This window comes from Erythrolamprus reginae, chromosome 11 (assembly GCF_031021105.1).
Source record: "Erythrolamprus reginae isolate rEryReg1 chromosome 11, rEryReg1.hap1, whole genome shotgun sequence".
Taxonomy (NCBI): Eukaryota; Metazoa; Chordata; class Lepidosauria; order Squamata; family Dipsadidae; genus Erythrolamprus; species Erythrolamprus reginae.
The window spans coordinates 12,752,025-12,776,989 of record NC_091960.1 but is presented as its reverse complement, the minus strand read 5'-3'; the positions used below and the strand labels follow the sequence as shown (position 1 = coordinate 12,776,989).

The window sequence follows — 24,965 nt, the reverse complement described above, 5'->3', positions numbered from 1 at the left end:
TGTTTGTGGCTGCCTTTCAAAGTGGGGACGGTACTAGTCAATTATAGCTACAATTAAATATACTGCTCAAAAAAATAAAGGGAACACTCAAATAATACATCCTAGATCTCAATGAAATATTCTCATTGAATATTTTGTTCTGTACAAAGTTGAATGTGCACAACAGCATGTGAAATTGATTGTCAATTAGTGATGCTTCCTAAGTGGACAGTTTGATTTCACAAAAGTTTGATTTATTTGGGAGTTATATTCATAGTTCCCTCTAAGCTGAGCAGTGAGCAATCGCTCACTTAAAAATCATCATCAACTCAGAGTTTTCCAAACCTGCCCAGAAGCCGAGAGGGAAAGAGTGAGAGGGAAGGAGAGAGAGAGGAAGATAGAGAAACAGATAGAAAAAAGAGAGGAAGGAAAAGAGAAAGAAAAAGAATGGGAGTAAGGAAGAGAGAAAGAAAATCAAAATCTAGTTTGAAACTAGCTCAGCTATTTAAGTGGCATTTTGATGTTGATAGAGTTGCCCTATTATGAGCTCACTGTTATAGACACACAGTACAGTATTTTATTTTGAAATTCTCTGAGGCAAAATAGGGTGGGTTTTTTGTTTGTTTGTTTGTTTATTTATTATTTCTGTGCCACCCAGTCCCAAAGGGACTGCCGCTCAGACACTATACTTTTTCGCCCACCCCCCCAAAAAATTAGAGGGAACACTGGTTATATTGTGTTGTTTAAATGCTCCCTTTATTTTTTGAGCAGTGTAGATTCAAGTTAGATATTAGGAAGAATTTACTGAGATTTCAGCTGCCAACCAGCAGAAAGGGTTGCCAGGAGTAACATGTTCTTTCATTGGTGATCTTCAACATTGCTTCAGCAATCCCTCCACTGAGAAGGTTGACCCTTCCCTTGCTTAGCCCCATTTTCTTGTTTTAAAATCTGGGCTGCCCTGTGCTTCAACTAAATACTATTTAGTTGCTTCAGAATGTTACCTGATGTAGTAGCATAGTTAACTTTCTGCTACTTTCTAAATGCAGTACTTCCAAAATAGGTGCAAAATATAAAAAGAACCAAAAAGCATTCCAACAGGCTTGATCATCAGTAAAAAAATTTATTATAATTTAATGGATATCATTTAATATAGTGGAACTTTATCTCAAGCAATTAACTGGAGACAGTAGGACTGATGAGGTTGCCCATTTTGGTAATATAATATCTACAAGAAAATCACAAAGTTTAAAGAGCACCAACAGTGCATTTATTTTGAGAAGTTAATACAAACAAGGATATAAGTTAAGGCAAGGATGTTTTTAAAGGCAACTATAAACCATAAATTAAAAATTGCTTAAAAGCTTTTTGGAGAATACATCTTGAAAACTCATATTTAACTTATGTACACTTTAACAGGGATATTTGCTATCCACAACATTTCAAATAGATACTAACATATTTAGAAATTTTAAAAAGATTCTGTGCTATATTAAATAAGGAAAAAAAACCCAACTGATATATTTATACACCGGCATTAGTTTTAAAGAATATAAAGTGTAGCTATTGGTGTTTCAGCAGTTGTATCTTTGAGACTACAACTGGGGGTATCCTTGTCAAATTCCCTAAATATTAGGTGCACTCTTCTGTTTTATAATTCCCAATGTGCAATCTTGCCGGTTCAACGTTACCTTTAAACACTACAAATTCTCAGGGGAAAAGTTAGTCTGTCCAGCTAGAATAGTAAGTTGAACCAGCTGTAAGCAGACAAGAAACTTTCTCTAAGATTTTTTTTTTTTTACTGAAAGCCTTCCTGCATTCAGATCAAGCTAAACGAATGAATGTATATGAATAATGTATTTTTTAAATAGTTTGATGACTTTGGAGGCGTATACGGTGGTTATTTTTCAACCGCATGACCTGTAATTTGCTATCTGAGCATTTCATAAATAGAAACGCTTTACGTTGAAATATTAGGTAAAACATCAGATTTAAAGCAGACTGTTGCCCAAATATTGAGCAATTATGCTAAAGCTAGTAAATGCCAATGGATGTATTGGACCTGGAAGCTCCATGTAATTTGGGACAAATAAATCAGACTTAAGAAAGATTAGTCATTGTGGGCTGAAGAAAAGAAGTTAGAATTCCTTGAAGAAGAACTAACTTTTCTCTTCAAAAGTTATGACGGCTAATGCTAGCTGGGACAAATATACATTGGAACCTTTGCTTTTTAAGTTCCTTCTTCAGAATTAGGTAACGGTGGGTATCGTCTTGCAGCTGTTCACATAGGATGTGAAAGCTCTTTGGTCTGATTCTAGAAAGCCATTCTTGTCATCTATTTCTCACATACTGCATTTAGTAATCAGCAACACAAATAAAACTAGAAAATAGACAGGAGGGAGTTTGCAAAGACCTGAAATTTTACAATACAGTTCCTTTGAGAATAGTCATTTAAATTAGACAATCTAATTTATAAAAATCAGCTTGCTTGTCAGAGTGGGTTTAAGATTTACAAATGAAATCTATCTCCTTTATGTTACTGTACTCATATAGTAACAGTAATTTATTGACTGAATTTACTTGACATTTTCAGGAAAGGAAAGACATATTCTGGATTTTGAGGCCTTTAAAGGATTGAAAAAAACCCTTCATGTTTTAAAAAGTGAAAGAGGGAGAACTAATGCTCAGAATATATTCTGCCAATGACATTTGTTAAATCAGTTTCATTTCCTCCATCTGAAATGAAATGTTACTCCCAGGAACAATCTTTATTGCTTTTTGCTTACAATTGGGTTTTCTTATAGACCAGGCTCCCTATAATGGGAGTTGGCTCTGAGTTTTGTCATGGTAACGTTCATAACTTTCAGTTCCTTCTTGACATATCGTATAAAACGTCCTTACATTTAAATTTTACTAGAATTCCCCAGCATGTTGGAATAGATTATCTCACCTTGATTGGAGTTTCCTCCAATCAATACTAAGATATAAAACACACTCGGCAGAATTGCTTCTCGCTACCTTCAATTTCAAAGGTTCTGAGGCTGCCAACGGGTGGTTGTAGTCAACCAAACCAGGTGAAAAAATTGGTTTTATTGAAACTCATAACTCAAAAAATATAAGATGCTGTAGTGTACAATATGTTACAGAAAGCACCCTGAGGTGCACATTCAAGTCAAGTAAGATCACCCTCTCCCACCCTCTCCCACCCCAACTTACTCTATTTACAGTCATGCACATTTAAACTGTGAGGAAAGCCCCCCTCCCTCCTTTGATATTCTGTTAATTAGCACCAAAATATCAGTTCTCTCTCTCTCTCTCTCTCTCAATTTGGTCGGGGAGCTGTATTAGCCAATACTGTAGACAGATGTCATATATTCATGGAACTGAACAGTCTAATCTAACCTCAACATGTGCACAGAACCAGATTTAACATTTCCCCAACTCTTCTTTTTTTTTCTTTTTTTCCTTTTTTTAAAAATAAACACAACTATTTATGAACTTCCCTCAGAAAGGTCATCAGGTTCTTTCATTGGGATAACATCAACCAGGGAGGGGGAAACTTTAGATCTTTCAAGAACGACCACTGGCCGCATGTAATGGAGTTGTTTCAAGGCTTGTTGTGCCCAGCCTGTCAATGTGTCGTCCAAAATGGTCCTCAGGTTCTCCACAGAAGGGAGGGAAGGAAACTCCGTGGATGAGAGGGGCTGCATTCCTCTCAGCTGCCCATCAGCTTTGGCGCCATCGTTTTTCTTGGACATGGCCGCAGGGGGGACACTCGCATACAGGCCCCTGCCCTGTGACACATCCCATTTGGAATTTTTGGACTTGACCACACAGTCGACTCCATCGGGTCCAACTGGCTTCCTCTCATTCTCAAGGAGGTCAGCGTTGTCGTTGTCGTTTTCTTCCTCCTCCTCCTCTTCTCGTTCTTGGCTTTCCTGAATGAATTTTAAAAATGAAGATTCAAAGCCCATGGGCTTGAAAGACTTTAGATCAAAGGGCTTCTGGACTTTCTCTTTTGGAGCAGGAAACGGAAGGTTTTTGGTCGCCTCCTCTGAGGTGGACTGCCCGTCAGCAGCGTCTTCTTCTCTAGGTAACGGCAGGTTCGATTCCGCAGAGTCAGAGGTGTTCTCTTGTCCATGATTTCTCAGGACATTCTCTGCCTCGGGCTGCTGAGGTGAAGCCACTTGGTTACAATCTTCTGAAGAGTTGACTTTGGAAGGATCGGTCTGTTTTAAAGTGCCTGAATCCACAGGGACAGCTGCCTCCGCGGAGTCCTCCCCTTCAGCATGCTGACCCAGTTGGCTGCCCTCCTCGTTGCAACCGGAGTTCGGAAGATGGCTCTCACTTTTGTGCTCATCTGCAGGGGATCCTGCGACGTCCAGGTCAGAGTCACTGTCCCGCTCCGAACTGTCTTCCATGCAGAGGTCATTCAGTGTTGTGCCGCAGTCGACACACAGGACAAGCTTGCCGTACTGCTGCTCAATGTAAGCACTTGTCATCTGATGTGTGCGCTTATAGTGCCTCACAATGCTGCTTTCCAGCTTGACCACGGAGGGACATCCCCGCACCATGCAAGGGTACTGTGTCTGATTGCAGTTGTTTCTGCAGATCTTCAGGGCTTCCACCCTCGTTCTGAAGGCATATAACTGTTTTCCTTTATTTCGGATGCTGCACCTTTCACGTAATCCTCTGACTGGCCTCCTCTTCACGCTTCTATCAGTTGGACTGAGGCGCTGATACTTTAAGCCCTTGAGCCCCTCTTCGTCGTCAAGGTCTCCCCCCTTCCTTTTGGCTCCCCGCAAGGCCCCGTCGTACTCGTGGTGCTGAAAGTACATGTGCTGGGTATAGCTGTTGTAACTGGTGAACACTCTGTTGCAGCCGTTGAGGTCACAGTGGATCTCGAAGCCTTTCGGGTCCTTCTTCTTTTCGTGCTCTTCTATCAGGTGGACCTTTAACTTGGGGAAGGAACAGAATTCAGCCCCACAGTGTGGGTGATGACAAAGAAACCTGGTGGTTTCAGGAAGCACTTTGCCATCGCGATCAAAGGTGTGGGAGTCAAGGTAATGCTTAGTGAGCGACTTAGAACATAGGAAACGCTTGTTGCAGCCCTTGTGTTTGCAAACGAAGAGTTTCTTACATTTGGCAAGTTCCCTCTTGGTTCTCTCTTTGTCTTTTTCAAGGCAGATCTGCTCTTTGTTATACTGATGCACAGTCCTGTAGTGACGGATCAGCCCTCTCTGATTGAAGAACGCAGCACTACAATTAGTATTAATGCAATGGTATGGTTTGTGATAATTATCCAAAATGTAGCACATGTCCCCTTTGGCAACGGTTCTTTTGTTGCCTCTCCCGTAGTTGATTTCTAGTTCTTGGCGGCTGTCCAGCAACGACAATTTAGCCCCCTTCCTAGGGGTGCAGCTGTCTGCCTCTTCGCTCGATTCCAAGTCAGTTTCAGAGCCGAAGTCGTCGCTCATGGGATGACACTGTTGATCCATAGCAAGGTTCATTTTGTGCTCGAGTTCTCCGTCCGAGCTAATGTTAAAAACTGACATTGAATCTTCTGTGCTGTTCAGCACATCCTCGGCACATACATTCATATCCTCAAAGCTTTCACCTGCAAATAGTTTTTGGGCAACTGTCATGTTGCCAAGCTTATGCTTGTTCTTGTAATGAACCCGCAGGTGAGTTTTTCTTGTAAATGATCTTTGGCAAATATGACATTTGAAAGGTGAATAGCGATGCCGGAACATGCTCAGCTGAAGCACCATCTCTTTTGAGTAGTTATGTTTCCTAACATAATGGCCTAACAAGGCCTCTCTCGTCACGAACTGGCACGTGCAGCCTTGACACTCGCAGAAAAACGGCTTGGCAGCCAACTGGGCAAGGTATTGGGCCGGGAGCTTGCTTCTCTGTTCTTCGGAGAAGTGGTCAGAGGTAGATTCGTCTTCAGAGTTGGTAAACTGCAAGAATCTGGAAGAAGTAGAATCACTTAAACTTATGTGCTTCAAGCCCAGGAGAAGCTCCGACATGCTGTCTTCGACAATTGACATTTCGGAATGAAATGAGCTTTCTGGGGAAAAAGGGCAAAGCTCTTCCATCAAACAGTTTCCGCTGCTGCAGAAATGGTTACAATCTCCAATATCCTGAGAGTCCGAGTTCATCTCTTCCATGGGGCTTTCCAGCTGACGGATATCTTTATTTTTCCTTCTTGGTATGAAATGGTAGGGATGGATCCTTCGTAGAAGCTTCTGTACCCTCTTTGAATGTTTGCATGTTGATCTGCAGCCTTCAAAACCACAGGTGAACTTTTTCCCATCGAAGTAGACAGCCGTGTTAGAGTCGCGCTCTTCCAAACTGGAGGGAAGACAGGCTTTCTCCTGAGGTAGCACAGCCTCTGAAATGCTCTGGCCGCAATCCATGGCATCAGTCATCGAGGTTGTCGAATTCTCACTGGCCAGTAATAAAGCGTGACTTTTAAAGCTGCCGTTGTTTTGGCCACCCTCTTCTCCATCAGAAAGGGGCTCTTGTTTCACCACGACCAGTGCTTGTTCTCTCTCGGTAGATCCAGAAGGCAAACTAAGATTTTCCTGCTGATCAGGAGATTCTTTGTTTTCTAACGCTTCCAAATTCAAAGGGCCGGCGACTCCGTCCTGAGAAACATTATCTTCCTGCTTAATTACCACCTCCTTTACTTCACCGTTTGGGATATGCACGGAGAGATGATTTGTCAATTCGGTTTTGGAATAGTAGAACTTCTTACAACCGGGGGAATTACAGGTGTAAGCAGCATCCCGGAAATGCTGGGCTTCATGATGGTATAGCTGCCCCAAGTCGCTGAAAACGATGTTGCAGCCGTCCAGTTCGCACTTGTAACGCAGATCGTCATGCTGCTGCTTGTGATGTAGCAGCTCGTTCACGGAGCCAAATCGAGCGTAACAGCCCACAGAGACGCACATGTAAGGCCGAGGACCGCTGTGGACGTGTTCGTGCTCCTGCAGGTGGAAGGCAGACATGAAATGCCGCCGGCAGAAGGCACACTTCTCACGCCGGTTTTTCATCTCCAAGTAGTGCATCGCGTTCTCGTCATTGTTTGGATGTTCAGCTTTCAAGTGCACGCTCAGGTACTTGAATTGCTTGAAGATTCTATCGCAATTGGTGCCTGGGCAGGGGTACAGGTCTCGGTCTTGCAGCTTACACTCTTCTAGCTTGCTAAACGTTACATAGTCTTGTACGTCACCTTTGGGTATTTCACCATGGATGATTTTTAGAGGGTGGTTTCCTTCAAGGGAGGCGGAAGCCATCCTGGAGAGGTTGCTCTGGGTCAGCCTCCGTTTCTTCAACAGCAACCTCTTCTCCGTCCGGCATTTTCGGCTGGGTGGCATTTTCATATGCTCCATCACATGGGTCACAAAGACGTCCTTCCGCTTAAACTTTTTGGCACATACCGGGCATGTAAAAATGCCGTCTTCCATGTGCATCTTGGAATGGTGGAGGATTCGAGCTTCGATGCACTCCCGTTTGCAAATGACGCAAAAGAACTTGTACTGTAACCACCGTTGGTATCGTTTAGAGGAGCCAATCGGCTTTTTGACTCTTACTCTTTTTTGGGGTCGATTTAAATAATGACTGTCAAAATTATTCTCTTCCCTGCTTTCTTCACAGTCACTGGGAAGACTATCTAGGAGCTCAGTTTCGTTGAGTGACAACACCTCGTTAGTGCTCAGGTCGTCCTCTGACTCGGAAACTTCTTTCCCCAACAATTTGAGGCAGTGCCGCCTCAAGGTTTTCCAGTCCCAAAATTCTGGATCGAAGGGCCAATACGCCTTCAGAGCTAACAGAAGCTCACAACGGAGTGAGTTTGGAATGGGTGCATTTTGTTCACCGAATTGCTGATCTGGTTGAATATGCAATGCTTCTAGTTGACTGTATCCTTCTTCACTTGGCTGCAGTAAGTATTCGGTGAGCTGGCAGGCCCTTCTGACCTCAAGGTCTTCTGGCAGCAAATATGCAATAATTTTGCAAATGTAGGTCTTCATATCATTATATTCATTGGACTGGAGCTGCAGAGCTCTGACACAGAGAAAAATGCCTACACCAATGCCGGCATCTTCGGCCTAGGAAAATGAAAAGAAAGAAAAGGAAACACAGACAAATCAATGACTTGTTTTTCTCTGAATTTTCTCTCAATACAGTGGTACCTCTACCTACGAATGCCTCTACTTATGAACTTTTCTAGAGAAGAACAGGGTGCTCAAGACTTTTTTTGCCTCTTCTCAAGAACCATTTTCCACTTACAAACTTGAGCCTCCAAAACTGTAACCGGAAAAGGCAGGGAGAAGCCTCTGTGTGGCCTCTCTGGGAATCTCCTCGGAGGAAACAGGACTGGAAAAGGCGTGGAGACCCCTCTGTGGGGCCTCTCTAGGAATCTCCTGGGAGGAAACAGAGCTTCTATCCACCCTGTGGTTTCCCCAATCGCACACATTATTTGCTTTTACATTGATTTCTATGGGAAAAACTGCTTCTTCTTCCAAACTTTTCTACTTAAGAATCTGGTCGCGGAATGAATTAAGTTCGTAAGTAGAGGAACCACTGTACTTTTGGAGGGTAACAAGTTGGAGAAGGCTAATCTGTTCCCCCCCCCCTCCAAACTGCAACATCCAATATCCAACAATAACACCATTCTTACTGTACCATCTCCCAAACTGAATAAAGAGGGGTTTGAAAATATGTATCTTTAGCTTAATAAATGGTGTTTTATAGGAGTCTACGGAGAGGGGCGGCATACAAATTTAATAAATAAATAAATAAATAAATAAATAAATAATAATAACAATAATAATGTGGGCACTTAAATTTGTAGAGGACTCAGCTGTAAGTTTGAAACTGGCCAGAGATGTTAGTAGCCAGACGTCTATTTCTAGATTATCTTCTGATGCAAAACAAGAAGTCTCTCTCTATTGCTGTGCAATTCCTTATCACTTCCTGTTTCAGCTCCAGGCTTTTACACTGTTGAATCATTTCTCTTATCTACTCAGACAGAAACTACTGTGAAAAATCAGCAGAAGAGCAACATAAACAGAGTGCAAATGTTTGCAAACTGGGATAAAGAGGCCTTGAAAGATAGGCAATTCCACTGGCAAGAACTCTCTAAAAGGCAGCCTGAAGCAGAAGGAACCTCAGCTAGCGAGAGTAAAGAAAGCTTTAGTCTCACAGGTTGAGCGGGAATAGAAAGAAAGATGTGCAAGCTAGAAGGCAGCAAGCTATAATTTTTAGTGGCAAAAATATGAGTTGTGTAAGTATACAAACTGTCAATGGAATCTTCAGTCTATGGAATCTATCCATACTAAAGTGCAATCAATTACCTTGCCTTCTGAAGTCAAGGCAAAAATACACCTCCAAGTTATTTATATATATATATTTAATAATCCTTACACACAGTCTCCATTATATGATACACTTTCACCCTCCACAAAATCAAACAGCAGATGTTAGTAAACCGGAAATAGATACGTACTTCAGATTGTAGGACTTTTATGAGGAACAACAAGTGTGGCAATGTTCTGGCAATGATGCCAAATTGCCGACATCGCTCTAGAAATAAATCTAATGATGGTTCAATACTTCTTTGTAATTTGCTCCAGAATAATGTAAGTTCCCTGAAAAAGCGGTTTGGGGTAGAAAAAAAGGAATTAGAGGGAATGTAAGACAATTCACACAACTTCCACAATTGCCAGCCAAACCCAGCCAAAACATGAGAGAATATAGCCCAACGCATTTATGTAGTGCCAAGCCTGGAAAATAGTATCTAGGGTAGAGGTCTTCAAACATGGCAATTTTAAGTGTTTTGGACTTTAACTTCCAGAATACTCCAGCTAGCTGGAGAATTCTGGGAGTTGAAATCCACAAGTCTTAAAATTGGCAAGTTTGAGGATCCCTGATCTAAGGAAACGTCTGAGTCAATTTTATCATCTAAGTCAATTTCACCTTCTTTTAATGGGACCCACAGATTAAAATAAACTGAATATCCAAGGATGCAGAGTCCAGGTAATAATGTCACTTAGGGACCCAAAAACATACAGTCTCTTTTGTATTTAATTAAAAAACCCCAAATGATACAACTAACAAGGATTTAACACACTTCATCTGCTTCTTATTTATACTTAAAACAACCTGGAAAATTGTTCTTGAATTTTAATGATGCAGGTGTAGTAAATTGCAAGAAAAAGACCTGCACACCTGTTGCATACAGTTAATTTTACCATGTGAAGTAGGACATGGCTTTTGTTATCAACACACTATTACTTATTGAAATATAGCAGCAAATATAGCAGACTTTAACATTTTTAAATATTTGGTTTCTCTTTTATTTTAATGCCTTCCATCAACAGACCAGAATGCACCCTAGTGTATTTTTGTCAGCTGTTGAATTAGAAACTTTTAAACGCTGTTTTGGTTACAATGGGAAAATCTGAAAGCCAATTCTTGGACAGGCCACTTACCAAGAGCAAGACACGTTTGCCGTGTGAAGTTGCTGAGTGAAATATATTGTGCAGAGAGCGAAAGCAATGCCGCCTTGGCCTTCGGCTTCTAAATTACAGATCATCTCTAGGACCTCTTCGCCGTCCACTTTTGAAATCTTTTTGAAAAAAGAGGGGGAGGGGATTACAAGGTAAGTACCGTAGTTTAAGACAAAACCTCCTTTCTTGCTAAATAAAGTGTGATAAAAATATTTCCCCGACAAAAAAGTAAACACAGATAAACCACAAATAACAAGTCTTGCTTTGAGATTCAGAGATTTATTACAAGAGCAATTTAGATCATGAAGGGAAAGCCATTATTAAAGATACAACTTACATCAATAACTCATTGCAATGAAGTCCAGGGACAATGGCTAGGTCCAGCAAGGAGCAGCTAGAATCAATGGCCCAGATTTGGGACTCATCCACTGTTTTTATACCTTTTTTCATTTGGCCATATATCATAATTGTGCAAGCACATAGCAGATTGCAAATAAAATTTCTTTTTTGCACAACCATTCTCAACCAAATTGTGCTAGTACAAATCCAATAAATAAATAAATAATACATAGCAATTATGTTTGAGGCCCATTATTTTCTTCCGATGTTTGAAGACCCCAAGGTGGGCTTCTCACAAAGGTAAGCTACCCACCCACCCAGAACCTCTGCATTCTGTTCTAATACTGGGAGTTAATTTGGTAACCTGTTTAAAGTCCATGATAGTTAATCACAATAATAATAATAATTGAATGTGGATTCCTACATGCAGTAGCTGCAAAAGGTGAGGCTTCTGACACCAAACAAGAAGGTACATTTATTTTTATTTCTGATAAGGACAAAGAGAAATAGTACAGGGCTAACTCACACAATGGAACCACCTGTTTCCTCAAACCTTCTTCAGAGTAGAAAGAGGGTTCACCCCCTGCTGAGATGGGAGCCAATCTTCTGATACCTTTCCAAATTTGATCACATCACAGTTTGAATACTAAAATTAATATCAGTTGTCTTAAGAGTAACAAGCTATATAGTGAATGGCCATTTACCTCTACGATGGACTCTTCATTTGGAGGCATTATACACAAGCATGTGATATAGGACTGAAGAAAAGGGGAGATGTCGGCGATTTCTGTAGATTCCTTACATAACCGGGATAAGAAAGCAGCCTGAGAAAGACGCTGTGTCTTCATCAAATGTCTTATTCTCATTTGCAGAAATGACACGCCTTCATGTTGAATCAATTGATTCACTAGAAAAAAAGGCGATAAAATGTTATTAAGTACTAATGTTAAATACTACTTTATTATGAAAGCTTAGACGTTCAAGGGAAAGATCTTGACAGCAACTACTCTCTAAGAATTCCTGAATGCCTCACACATTACTTTCAGTTTATTATGAAATTCGCTAGGAAAATGATTTGCCCTTTTTTGCTCCTACTAGACAAATATTTGTGGCACTGGACTGAGACTGTATGATCCACCAAATCTCTTCTACAAGATTGCTCATACATCTTTTGATGCGGAAGGCTGCATTTTATCTGTTTAAGGCAAAGGCCTTCAAACTTGGCAACTAAGACTTATGGACTTCAACTCCCAGAATTCTCCAGCCAGCATAGTCCACAAGTCTTAAAGTTGCCAAGTTTGGGGTTCCCTGGTCTAAGGCAAGGGCCTTAGAGGAGCTCCCTCCATCTTTGTCACCACAAGTAAATAAAATGCAAGACCATGTGGATTATCTGTTTTCAATATAACTTATTTTAACAAGAGATTTGAAAAGTAAATAAACAAAAGCGGTGGCGAATTTGCAATAACCATAAAGAGAAAAACAATTATAATATTATAGTTTCTCAAGAACTAATATCTAATATTTTGCAGACTTTTAAAAAATGCTTCCGAAAGATGAAAATAACTTTTTTTAAAAGGGGGGGAGGCTTCTTTTACTACAATAGAGGAAGGTGCCAATCTAAATAAAAATGGTGAATAAGTGTAAGTTAGGAGACTTAAAATGACAGCTCAATTATTATTTCAAGTTTATTATGACCGTAGTTCTCCATCTTTGGTCCATAGACCCTTGGAGGGGCCCACAATGTCATTATATACGGGATTTGCAAAGGCTTGTAGAAGTGTTATGATTTAAATCTTGAATTAAGTCTTGGGGGTCCATGATGAAGAAAAGGTTGAGAGCCACTGTGCTTATTACACATAGCAGTGTATCTTCTTGGTTGGCTCCTCAGAAGCAAAATGAAACAAAATCCACTGTGAAAAGACAGATTTGGTTTACACTGGAGAGGAAGCAAAGTAACATGAATGCTCAAAAGCACAGCTGAACAGCTTACCTTCTTCGGCTTCTACCGACTGATGGGAAAGGATCTTTACAAGGACTGGATTCTTCCATATGCCTTGTCTTGAGATATCAGCTAGAATTTCAAAGCTATTATCTAGAAACTCAAGTAAAGTCCGATGGGAGTCCTGCAAGGGGAGGAAAAAAGCCTTTGAAATTGTTATGCTCAACTTGGAATCACTGCTGTTTATGACATCTCAATTTGAATGTTAATATACAAACACATTACAAGCATTTTTACAATGCTGATCTGTATGTTTTGGAAAGTTTTCACATTCCTCTCTTCAAATCCATAACCACCCATCCTTCTACTTCTTTGATCAACTGAACCAAAGACAGAGGATATTGCAGGAAAGGAGTGAATTAATATTACGGAACAAAAATGTGTCCTTGGGTTTCATCTATGAATTAATAAACATAAAGTTTCTATGCTTAGGTTGGATTCACGTTTTCCTTAACTTAATGTACCGTATTTTTCGCTCCATAAGACGCAGTTTTTTTCCTCCCAAAGTAGGATGAAAAATCAGCCTCGTCTTATGGAGCGAAGATGCAGGCAGGGAGGGGGGGGAGGGTGCGAATTCGGAAGCGCCATCCCGCCGGCTGGCTGGCTAGCTGCTGCCTGGCCCACCGTTCCCCGTAAGCTACGCCCGTGAGCAGGCGTGCACCCCCAAATAATACACCCGAGCGCCCTTTTCCATGGGCGCGTGCTCCCCATCCCCCTGCCAGCCCGCGGGGAGGTGGGCGGGGGCGGGGAGGTGTGGCAATAGGAGTAAAGCGAGCCACGGCCGCCCCTGCCTCCCCACGGTGCCTCCGGCCAAATGCGCCCCTGGCTTCTCCACGCTGCCCTATTGCCCGCCCGAACCGCCTCCTCTGCCACCTTCTGCGTTTGGGCGCGATCTGCCTCCTCTTCTGCTGCCTCCTCCTGCCTTGGGGCGCAATCTGCCCCCTCTCCAACGTCGCTGCCTTCTGCCTTGGGGCGCGATTCGCCCCCTCTCCTCCTCCTCCGCCGCCGCCTTCTGCCTTGGGGCGCGATTCGCCCCCTCTCCTCCTCCGCCGCCCCCTGCCTTGGGTGAGCAATCCGGGAGTCCGGGACAGGGTGGCTTTACGCCATGAAGAGAAAACGGCCGACTTTTCCCTGCTGCCGGAGCCGTTTCCTCTTCATGGCGCAAAGCCACACAGTCCCGGACTCCGGGATTGCTCGCCCAAGGCAGGAAGCGGCGGAGGAGGAGAGGGGGCGGATCGCGCCCCAAGGCAGAAGGCGGCGGCGGCGGAGGAGAGGGGGCGAATCGCGCCCCAAGGCAGAAGGCAGCCATCTGCCCAGACAGAAAGGAAACAAGAGAGAGAAAGTGAGAAGAAGAGAGAGAAAGAGGGGGGGAGAGAGAGAAAGAGAGAGGGGGAGAGAGAGAAAGAGAGGGAGAGGGAGAAAGAGAGTGGGAGAGGGGGGAGAGATAGCAAGAGAGGGAGAGAGAGAGAGGGAGAGGGGGGCGAGAGAGGGAGAGGGGGGAGAGATGGCAAGAGAGAGAGAGAAAGAGAGAGGGAAAGGGGGAGAGAGGGGGGAGAGAAAGAGAGAGGGAGGGAGAGAGAGGAGATAAAGAAAGAGGAGAGAGAGAAAGGAAGAGAAAGAAAGAAAGAGGGATAGAAAGAGAGAGAGAGTGAGAGATGCTCAGTGAGCCTTTCTTTGAAGTTGCCTTTCTTTCTTTCTTTCTTTCTTTCTTTCCTTCTTTCTTTTTCTCTCTTGCTCTCTTGCTCTTTCATTCTTTTTTCTTTCTCTTGCTTTCTTTCTCTCCTTCCTTCCCTCATTCCATTTCTTTCATTCCCCCTCTCTATTTTTATTTCTCTTTCATTTTCTTTCTCTCTTTCTTGCTTTCTTTCTTGCTCTTTTTCTTTCTCTCTTTTACCTTCCCTTCCTCTATTTCTTCTTTTCTTTCTCCTTCCTACCTTCTTCCCTCCCTCCCTTCAGTCCTTCCTCTCTTACTCTCCCCTTTCATAAGTTTCCTTGCTTCCTTCCTCTGTTCCTGTCCCTTCCCCCTTTCTTTCTTTCTTTCCTTCCTTCCTTCCTTCCTTCCTTTCCTCCCTCCATTTCTTGCTTTCCTTTTCCTTCCTCCCTTCCTCCCTTCTTCCCTCCCTCACTCCCTTCTTTCACTCCTTCCTCTCTTCCTCTCCCCTTTTTGGCTCAAAATATTTTTTTTCTATTTTCCTCCTCTAAAATCTAGGTGCGTCTTATCAGCAGGTGCGTCTTATAGAGCGAAAAATACGGTAGTCTGTTTTTGCTTTTAGCAGGAGATGTGTCCAGTTTACTTTCTAAACCAAGGGTCCCCAACTTTTTGGACCTCAGGGACCACCAAATTCATAATTTTAAGTCCTGCAGACCACTAATATGATTTTTAAAAAAGATAAATATATTTGCAAAATAATGATCAGAGAAGTTCCATTTTAATATGAAATGCACCTATTTAACTAACAAAATCATAAATGCTTATTTAATCATGACAAAATCTTTAAAGGTTGTTTAATTGTAACAAAATTATTAAAGATAGTATAATTATTACAAAATAATTGAAGCTTATTTGACGGTGGCTTGCTGATGTTGGGAAAGTCAGTCCCATATTCCATAACTTTAGCTGTAGTCCCTTCCCTTTCTTCTTCCTTTCCTTTCCTCTTTCTGGACTGGATTAATTGTTTGGCCATATCTGGCCCAGGGGCCAAGATTTTTTCACAAACTACCAAAATTTTCTCGCGGATCACCAGTAGTCCACGGACCACAGGTTGGTGACTTGTGTTCTCTAAACTACAGTTCATAGCTTTGGGAATTATACCCTGGTTGGTTCAGTTAATGAGGATTAAACGAGTTGTGGTTTCACCCAAATATGCCAACCAGGCCTTGATATCTTTCAAATAATCACACACAGACATAAGACTCATTGATTATGAATGACAGATGTTGAAACAATGTTCTTTGCAGATAAAACAGTCAATATACTTGCCTGTATGGACTGACACAATCTAAAAAGTGATTCATCTTCAGCTACAGAAAGCAGTTGTTCAAAACAGCTCCTGAAATAAGCAAGTTGTTAAAAAGACAGGAAGTGGCAACTGTTATTGTTGAAAAAGATATACAAGCAAGGTAAAAGTTCAAGGACTTTTTATTTAGCCCAAATAAATTTTGTTTTAATAATTTGTGAATAAAGAATATGCCTTCCCATAATTGTGAGAAGACATGTTCTTTATTCACAAATGCCAGTTTAATACTAAAGGATGGCGTTTCACAACCTCTACATTTGTGTAAAAACATGGAATTGCACATTGTAAATCACTGTGGAAATCTGGCCTCTTGCATGAAAAGTTCATGATGTTGAACGCCATTGATTTGAGGTTTCAGCATAACAACATAACTGCTAATAATACACAGACATGAGGGGGGATCAAGATTTTTGAAACCATTTTTATATATTAGCATAAATGTAGGGTTCTTTTTAAAAAATAAAAAACCCTCCTGATTAAGACTTTCCACAATTCTTCCTTCCTATAGTTCTTAGGATCTCATGGATACCATCCAAAGTTGGTTTTTTTTAAATTCTACGTAAGATATGTAACTTGGTATCTTTCATATGTTTTGAACTGGGGTCTCCACCCTTAGCAACTTTAAGACTTGTGGACTTCAATTGCCAGAATTCCTCAGCCAGCAAAGCTGACTGAGGAATTCTGGGAGTTGAAGTCCACAAGTCTTAAAGTTGCCAAGGTTGGAGACCCCTGTTTGGACTACAATTCCTACAACAGACACCTCGTTGGGGCCAGAATAGTTGGATGGTGCTAGACTGTCTAAATATAAAATAGGCCACAGGTGTATATATATTAGAAGAGAAGAAAAGATTTTATCACAGAACAAAATTTCCATTAAAACAAAATGCCTGGAACCCAACGTACAATGCTAGCCGCCCAAGTATCACAAGAACATCTTCACAATTTGTATTCAAGAAAGGCCGGGCGTTGGCAAAGCTCTGAATGGCCACTCGATGTAATTCCGAAAAAGGCAAAACTTCCTCCGAAGTCTCCTGATTCCCCACATGTTGTAACAGTGCCTAAAAACAAAAACAGATCAGGAACAAAAATTGGTTATCAGCTGGACATTTGAAAATCCTGAGCTGCCAAGCAATACTGGATTCAATAGCAACACGCTTCTCAATCCTCAGTTGATTGAGGCTGCAAGGAAGGAAATTGCTTGGAGGGAGAGGCAGAATTTTTACTTTTTTGTGCTAATCAGACTGCTGAAACTATAAATGTCTGTAGAATGTTCAAATTATTACTTATTTCTTAAAGACTGCTTTATTATTGTTTTAAACCAGGGATTTTCAACCTTTTTTGAGCCGCGGCACATTTTTTACATTTACAAAATCCTGGGGCACACCACCAACCAAAATGACACAAAATGACACTCTAAGACACTCTCCTCTCTTTTTCCATCCCTGTCTCCTCCCCCACTTGTGTGTGTGTGTGTGTATACACTCTTGAACCATTTCCAAAACCAAGTGAAGGCTGGGGCTTTTTTGTCTCTTATTCTTTGGGTGTTTTTTATCATATGCTTTAAATCAAGAGTCACTTCTCTCTCTCTTTCCTCTCAATCATTTTCTCATTTCTCTTTTTTCTTCCCCTTTTTGCTCATTTCTCTCTCTCGCCCCTTCCTCTCATTTTCTCTCTCTCTCTCTTGCTTTCTTTCTCTTGCACTCTTTCTTTCTCTCTCTCTCTCAGCAAAAAGTTGCAAAACTGGAACCTGAGCTACCTTCTTCACGGCACACCTGACCATGTCTCCCTCCCTCTTCCTCTTTATCCTTTCTATCTCTCCCTCTTTCTTTCTCTCCCTCCTTAATTCCCTCTTTCTCTCCCTCCCTTTCTCTCTTTCCTTTCATTTCCTCCCTCCCTCTTTCTCTCTATCCTTTCTCTCCTACTTTCCCTCTTTCTCTCCCTCCCTTTCTCTATCCTTTCATTCCCTCCCTCTTTCTCTCTATCCTTTCTATCTCTCACTCTTTCTTTCTCTCCCTCCTTCATTCCCTCTTTTTTTCATGTCCAGTTGGGTGGGCGTTGGGTATATTGTGTGAACGCAAAAGTTGGGTCGCTTGGATACTCCGGGCCTTGAGTTTAAGTAGACCAGTGTTTCCCAACCTTGGCAACTTGATGATATGTGGACTTCAAGTCCCAGAATTCCTCAGCCAGCATTTGCTGGCTGGGGAATTCTGGGAGTTGAAGTCCAAATACATTAATACCTCGTCTTACGAACCTAATTGGTTCCCAGGGGAGGTTCGTAAGTCGAAAAGTTTGTAAGATGAAACATTGTTTCCCACAGGAAACAATGTAAAATCAATTAATCCGTGGAACGGAAAAAAAAAACGCAAAAACCCGCCGCCCGGCCGGCTGTCACCTTTTGAAACAGTCGGGGAGGGCTTCTCGGTGGCCTCCCGAACGGCGAACCCAGAAGTTCGGGTTTGGCGTTCGGGTTCAGGAGGAAGCTGAGAAGCTGAGAAGCCCCCCGGCTGTTTCAAAAGGCGACAGCCGGGCGGCGGGGCTTCTCAGCGGCCTCCCGAACCCAAACTTTTTCCAAACATCCGGGTTCGGCGTTCGGGAGGCCGCCGAGAAGCCCCGCCGCACAGCTGTCACCTTTTAAAACAGTCGGGGGGCTTCTCGGCAGCCTCCTGAACACCGAACCCGAAAGTTCGGGTTTGGCGTTCGGGTTCAGGAGGACGCTGAGAAGCCCCCTGGCTGTTTTAAAAGGTGACAGCCGGGCGGCGGGGCTTCTCAGCGGCCTCCCGAACCCGAACCTTTGCCGAACTTCCGGGTTCGGCGTTTGGGAGGCTGCTGAGAAGCCCTGCCGCCCGGCTGTCACCTTTTAAAACAGCCAGGGAGCTTCTCGGCAGCCTCCCAAACGCCAAACCCAGAAGTTCGGGTTTGGTGTTCGGGTTCAGGAGGACGCTGAGAAGCCCCCCTGTTTCAAAAAGCGACAGCCGGGCGGCGGGGCTTCTCGGCGGCGGCGGGTTTGTAAGAAGGAAAAAGTTCGTAAGAAGAGGCAAAAAATTTCTGAACCCCGGGTTCGTATCTCGGGTTGTTTGTAAGATGAGGGGTTCGAATCATGAGGTACCACTGTATCTTCAAGTGGCCACGGTTGGGAAACACTGACCTAGGAGGTCAAATAATCCAAGGTAAGTAGGCACTGACTTTGACATTATTCAGCAACAAAGTAACATTTTTTACATTTTTGTATACATAAATTGTTGACATTTTTAGCTTCATACTATTTTTCTGCAAGACCATATCTGGATTATCAAAAAAGCACAAAGAGAAAGAATGCAAATCCTTTTTTCTTACAAAAATATTATACTGTCCAGAGGAATACCATACAAAGATTAGTTTCCAAAATATTGACAAATATATTATTGATCTCAGATTCCATTTTTATTCTACTGACACTAGTTTTTTTCTTATAAGTGCCAAGTTCTAATCAACAAAGTTTCCAAAGTATAAAAACACAATTATAATAATAAAAAGCCCTGAGTAAAATGCTAAGCATCTATAACAAACACAAATGAAGGCAACTGCTCCCTAATACAGCTACAGCATTCTTTAAAAACAAAACAAAACACAGCAATCACTTTAAAAGAACTCAAACTAATTATCCATTAAATATGCTTGAAGAAGGTATCACAGTTCAGGAATTACTACAAACAAGCATCTATCTAAACCACAAAGGCAGGAATCCAACATATTTTTTCAGTTCTGAAAAGACTACAGATAACTCCTAAAGCATTCCCTCTTCCTCTCCCTCTTTCTCTTTCTCTTTCTCTCTCTTACTCTTACTTCCTCTCCCTCCTTCATTCCCTCTTTCTCTCACTCCCTCTTTCTCTCTATCCTTTCTATCTCTCCCTCTTTCTTTCTCTCCCTCCTTCATTCCCTCTTTCTTTCATGTCCAGTTGGGTGGGCGTTGGGTATGTTGTGTGAACGCAAAAGTTGGGTCGCTTGGATACTCCGGGCCTTGAGTTTATGTAGACCAGTGTTTCCCAACCTTGGCAACTTGATGATATTTGGACTTCAAGTCCCAGAATTCCTCAGCCAGCGTTCACTGGCTGGGGAATTCTGGGAGTTGAAGTCCAAATATCTTCAAGTTGCCATGGTTGGGAAACACTGACATAGAAGGTCAAATAATCCAAGGTAAGTAGACACTGACTTTGAAATTATTCAGCAACAAAGCAACATTTTTTACATTTTTGTATACATAAATTGTTGACTATTAATTTCCAAAATATTGACAAATATATTATTGATCTCAGATTTCATTATTATTCTCTCCCTCCCTTTCTCTTTCTTTTCTCTCCCTCCCTCTTTCTCTCTATCCTTTCTATCTGTCACTCTTTCTTTCCCTCCTTCATTCCCTCTTTCCCTCCCTTTCTCTTTCTTTTCTCTCCCTCCCTCTTTCTTTCCATCCTTTCTGTCACTCTTTCTTTCTGTCCCTCCTTCATTCCCTCTTTCTCTCCCTCCCTCTTTCTCTCCTGGGGCTGCCTGTGCCTGCCCTACAACCCCCTCTCCCCCCACTGACAGTGTTCGGAATCGGCGCCTCCCCCTCCCCCCCCGCCAACAGACGTCAAGAATCTCGGCGTTAAGCCGCTTGCTTTTCAGCATCGGTGCCACTCCCCCCCGCCCACGAATGGACATCGGGCGGGCGGTTCCGTCCCCCCTAGCCCCCTGGACAGCCCGCTCCCTTCTCCCCTCCGTGGTCCCGGCGCAGGAAAGCTTTGCTGGCCGCCGGCGCGTCCTCCCCTTGGCTCTGCCTCCCGCTCGGTTACTCTCTTTCAGTTCAGACCCATCCGGAGGGCGAGCCTGACTAAGTCGAGGGACCTATACGGTCCGCTTGGTTTACCTTCCTCCTGCAGCTCTGACCCATCCAGAGGGCGAGCCTGACAAAGTCGGGGGACCTATACCGTCCGCTTGGTTACCTTCCTCCTGCAGCTCAGACCCATCCAGAGAGGTAGCCTGACTAAGTCGAGGGACCTATACAGTCCGCTTGCTTTATTTATTTATTTATTTATTTATTTATTTATTTATTAGATTTGTATGCCGCCCCTCTCCGTAGACTCGGGGCGGCTCACAACACAATAAAACAGTTCATGACAAATCTAATAATTTACAATTTAAAATATTTAGAAAACCCCATTATTAAGCAGACATACATACAAACATACCATACATAAATTATATAGGCCCAGGGGAGATATCTCAGTTCCCCCATGCCTGATGACAAAGGTGGGTTTTAAGGAGTTTACGAAAGGCAAGGAGGATAGGGGCAGTTCTAATCTCTGGGGGGAGCTGGTTCCAGAGAGTCGGGGCCGCCACAGAGAAGGCTCTTCCCCTGGGGCCCGCCAACCGATATTGTCTAGTTGACGGGACCCGGAGAAGGCCAACTCTGTGGGACCTAATCGGTCGCTGGGATTCGTGCAGCAGAAGGCGGTCTCGGAGATATTCTGGTCCGATGTCATGAAGGGCTTTATAGGTCATAACTAACTTTGAATTGTGACCGGAAATTGATCGGCAACCAATGCAGACTACGAAGTGTTGGTATAACATGGGCATACCTGGGGAAGCCTATGACTGCTCTCGCAGCTGCATTCTGCACGATCTGAAGTTTCCGAACACTTTTCAAAGGTAGCCCCATGTAGAGAGCGTTACAGTAGTCGAACCTCGAGGTGATGGGGGCATGAGTGACTGTGAGCAGTGAGTCCCGGTCCAAATAGGGCCGCAACTGGTGCACCAGGCGAACCTGGGCAAACGCCCCCCTTGCCACAGCTGAAAGATGGTTCTCTAATGTCAGCTGTGGATCGAGGAGGACGCCCAAGTTGCAGACCCTCTCCGAGGGGGTCAATAATTCCCCCCCCAGGGTGATGGACGGACAGATGGAATTGTCCTTGGGAGGCAAAACCCACAGCCACTCCGTCTTATTAGGGTTGAGTTTGAGTCTGTTGACACCCATCCAGGCCCCAACAGCCTTCAGACACCGGCACATCACTTCCACTGCTTCGTTGATTGGACATGGGGTGGAGATTTAAAGCTGGGTATCATCAGCGTACTGATGATACCTCACCCCATGCCCTTGGATGATTTCACCCAGCGGTTTCATGTAGATATTGAATAGCAGGGGGGAGAGGACCGACCCCTGAGGCACCCCACAAGGGAGAGACCTCGGGGTCGACCTCTGGTCCCCCCCTAACACCGACTGCAACCGACCAGAGAGGTAGGAGGAGAACCACTGAAGAACAGTGCCTTCCACTCCCAGCCCCTCCAGCTGGCGCAGAAGGATACCATGGTCGATGGTATCGAAAGCCGCTGAGAGGTCAAGAAGCACCAGGACAGAGGATAAACCCCTGTCCCGGGCCCACCAGCGATCATCCATCAACGCGAGCAAAGCAGTTTCCGTACTGTAACCGGGCCTGAAACCTGACTGCTGGGGACCTAGATAATCGGCTTCTTCCAAGGACCGCTGAAGCACCACCACCTTCTCAACAACCTTCCCCGTAAAGGGAAGGTTGGAGACTGGACGATAGTTATTAAGTACGACTGGGTCAGGGAAGGCTTCTTGAGGAGGGGGCGCACAAGCGCCTCTTTATAGGGTGTTGGAAAGGACCCCCTCCCCAAGGAAGTGTTGACAATCTCCTGGACCCAGCTCCGTGTCACATCCCTGCTGGCCAAAACCAGCCAGGAGGGACACGGATCCAGTAAGCAGGTGGCAGAACTCACAGCTCCAATGGCCTTGTCCACTTCATCAGGTGTCACCAGATCAAACTCTTCCCAGATAGGTGAACAAGTACGGGCCCCAGTCACCTCAACTGACTCGTTGTCAGTCAACTCTGTTTTACAATTAGAGTCAAGGTCCGCCCGGATCCAAGCGATTTTATCAGCGAAAAACGTGTTAAAATCCTCGGCACTACTCTGTAAGGGCTCCCCAACTCCCCCCCCCCCCCGGTTAAGAAGGGAGCGGGTCACCCTAAATAGAGCGGTCGGGCGGGATTCCGCTGATGCAATCAAGGCGGCCTGATACGCGCATCTTGCCGCCTTGAGCACCACTTTGTAAGTCTTAATAAAAGCTCTTACAAGTGTTCGATCGGATTCAGACTTACTCTTCCTCCATCCCTTCTCTAGACGTCTCTTCTGGCGTCTTCCTCCTGCAGCTCAGACCCATCAAGAGGGGCAGCCTGACTAAGTCGTGGGACCTATACCGTCCGCTTGGTTGCCTTCCTCATGCAGATCCATCCAGAGGGGTAGCGTCACTAGATTGAGGGGTCTAGACCAGTGTTTCCCAACCTTGGCTGGGGGTTTCTGGGAGGTGAAGTCCAAATATCTCCAAGTTGCCAAGGTTGGGAAACACTGGTCTAGAAGATCGGCTTAGTTACTCTCTTTCGGCTCAGACGCATTCAGAGGGGGTAGAACCCGACTCGGTGGAGGGACCTTACAGGCTGTTCCGTTACTTGCCTCGGGATCCATCCAGAGGAGTAGCCCGACTAGGTGGGCTCAGTGGCTAACACCCTCCTGCGTGAGAAGGCGGGAGAGGTCCTACTACACGACCTTCCTCCCCATTCCCGACACTGCTACTGAGAAGACGGTTGAAAGCAGGAGAACCTTGCGCTCCCCGGGAATCGATACACGCGGACAGTTCAAACGGACGGTTTGCGCCAACCTGCACGCGCAGGTCCGTTGCTTTGGCGGGTGGCGTGGGGAGAAACACCCCCCCCCCCGAGCCCGGGTGGGTGGGTTTGCAGGAGCAGCACCGGATGCAAGGTGGAGGAGTGGGTGGAGGGAAGGAAGGAAGAGGGAGACCCAAATATTTGCACCCAAAATCGCAGCCAATATTTGCACCTAAAGTCGCAGCCAATATTTGCACCCAAAATCGCACTGTTCAAGAAATGCAAGGTGGCTCCCGCCCCCGCGAGCAAAGGAGGCGGACCGGAGTGGGAACTGATGGGAAAGCGGGCTGAGGGGCCGGGCGGGGGCGGAGGGAGGGGATTCCCACTCCAACCCCGTGAACCGAACGGCCGCGCGAAGCGTCCGCGAGGGAACTGTCCGCGGTCTTCCCAGCCCCGCCTCCTCGCGCCGGGCAAGGGCTGTGGGCTGCCACCTTCGCCTTCCTTACAACACCACCACCCGCCGTCCCTGGCACGAGGTCCGATCCGGTTCTCGCGCCCACCCACCCCACCGAAGCCGTTTGCACCCGCGCAAGGCCCGCCCCTGGAACGTCCCGTCGCCGTCCCTCACCCCGCTTACCTGACAGAAGCCCCGGCAATAGGCGCTGGAAGAGGCCGCCTCCGCCGCCCCCTGTTTGCGCAGCTCCGCCCGCAACTCCTCCAGCTGGGAGCGGAGGCCAGCGGCCAGCAACTGCAGCTTCGGCGGCAGGGCCGCGTCAGCCTCGGCGTCCGCCATCTGCACCCGGCCCCACTGCGCGTAGGCAACGGGTCACGTGACACCGCCGCCGCCAACCGCCCCCCTCCCGCGCGCCAGGAGCTGACCACATCGGCGGGGACGCGTCACGTGACTTTCAGCCCGGGCCCGCCCCCTTCCCCTTCCTGCGCATGCTGCCGCCTGCGGGGAGGTTCCCATTGGCCGCTCTCGCTCTCTCTCTCCCTCTCGAAGCCGTGACGTAAAGTAATCGCGCTTGGCGCCTCCCTCCTTTCCTCCTCGGGCGAACCAATGGAGTGGAGGGGCGGAGCTTCTGCTTCAGGGCGGTGGTCCGGGAAGCCTGCAAGCCGTGGGGCTGCGGCGAAAAGCTCTAATGCGATTCCCTGTTTTATTTTATTTTTTAATTAATGTTTGTGGGCTGGTTTTTTTTAACGTTTTGAATAAATTGAGCTATAATCCCGATTGTTTTAAAAAAATATGTATCTATCCTATCTCTCTCTTAACTATATATCTAAATGGAATTATATTAAAAATATTTCCTTTTTTAATAAAAATATTTTAAGTGTTTAATTTAATTACGGACTTTTAATATTTTTTTCCTTTTTCTACTACCAATTGAATTAAACTTAAATATTTTAAGTTTCTGGGAGAAATTGTGTGGGTTTTTTTTGCTGATTTTTAAATTTATTTTATTTATTATTTATACTTATA

General features: G+C 44.6%; 1 protein-coding gene across 1 annotated transcript; it reads right to left on the bottom strand.

The window, feature by feature from the left end:
- Positions 1–1,083: 1,083 nt before the first annotated feature.
- On the bottom strand, positions 1,084–24,490 carry RLF (RLF zinc finger). Its single transcript, XM_070764742.1, has 8 exons — positions 24,123–24,490; positions 16,755–16,909; positions 15,815–15,884; positions 12,826–12,958; positions 11,540–11,742; positions 10,479–10,615; positions 9,494–9,635; positions 1,084–8,093 (listed from the first exon to the last, which is right to left on the bottom strand). The coding sequence occupies exons 1-8, from the start codon at positions 24,276–24,278 to the stop codon at positions 3,468–3,470; spliced, it is 5,622 nt and encodes a 1,873-aa protein (XP_070620843.1). The 5' UTR covers positions 24,279–24,490; the 3' UTR covers positions 1,084–3,467.
- Positions 24,491–24,965: the final 475 nt, after the last annotated feature.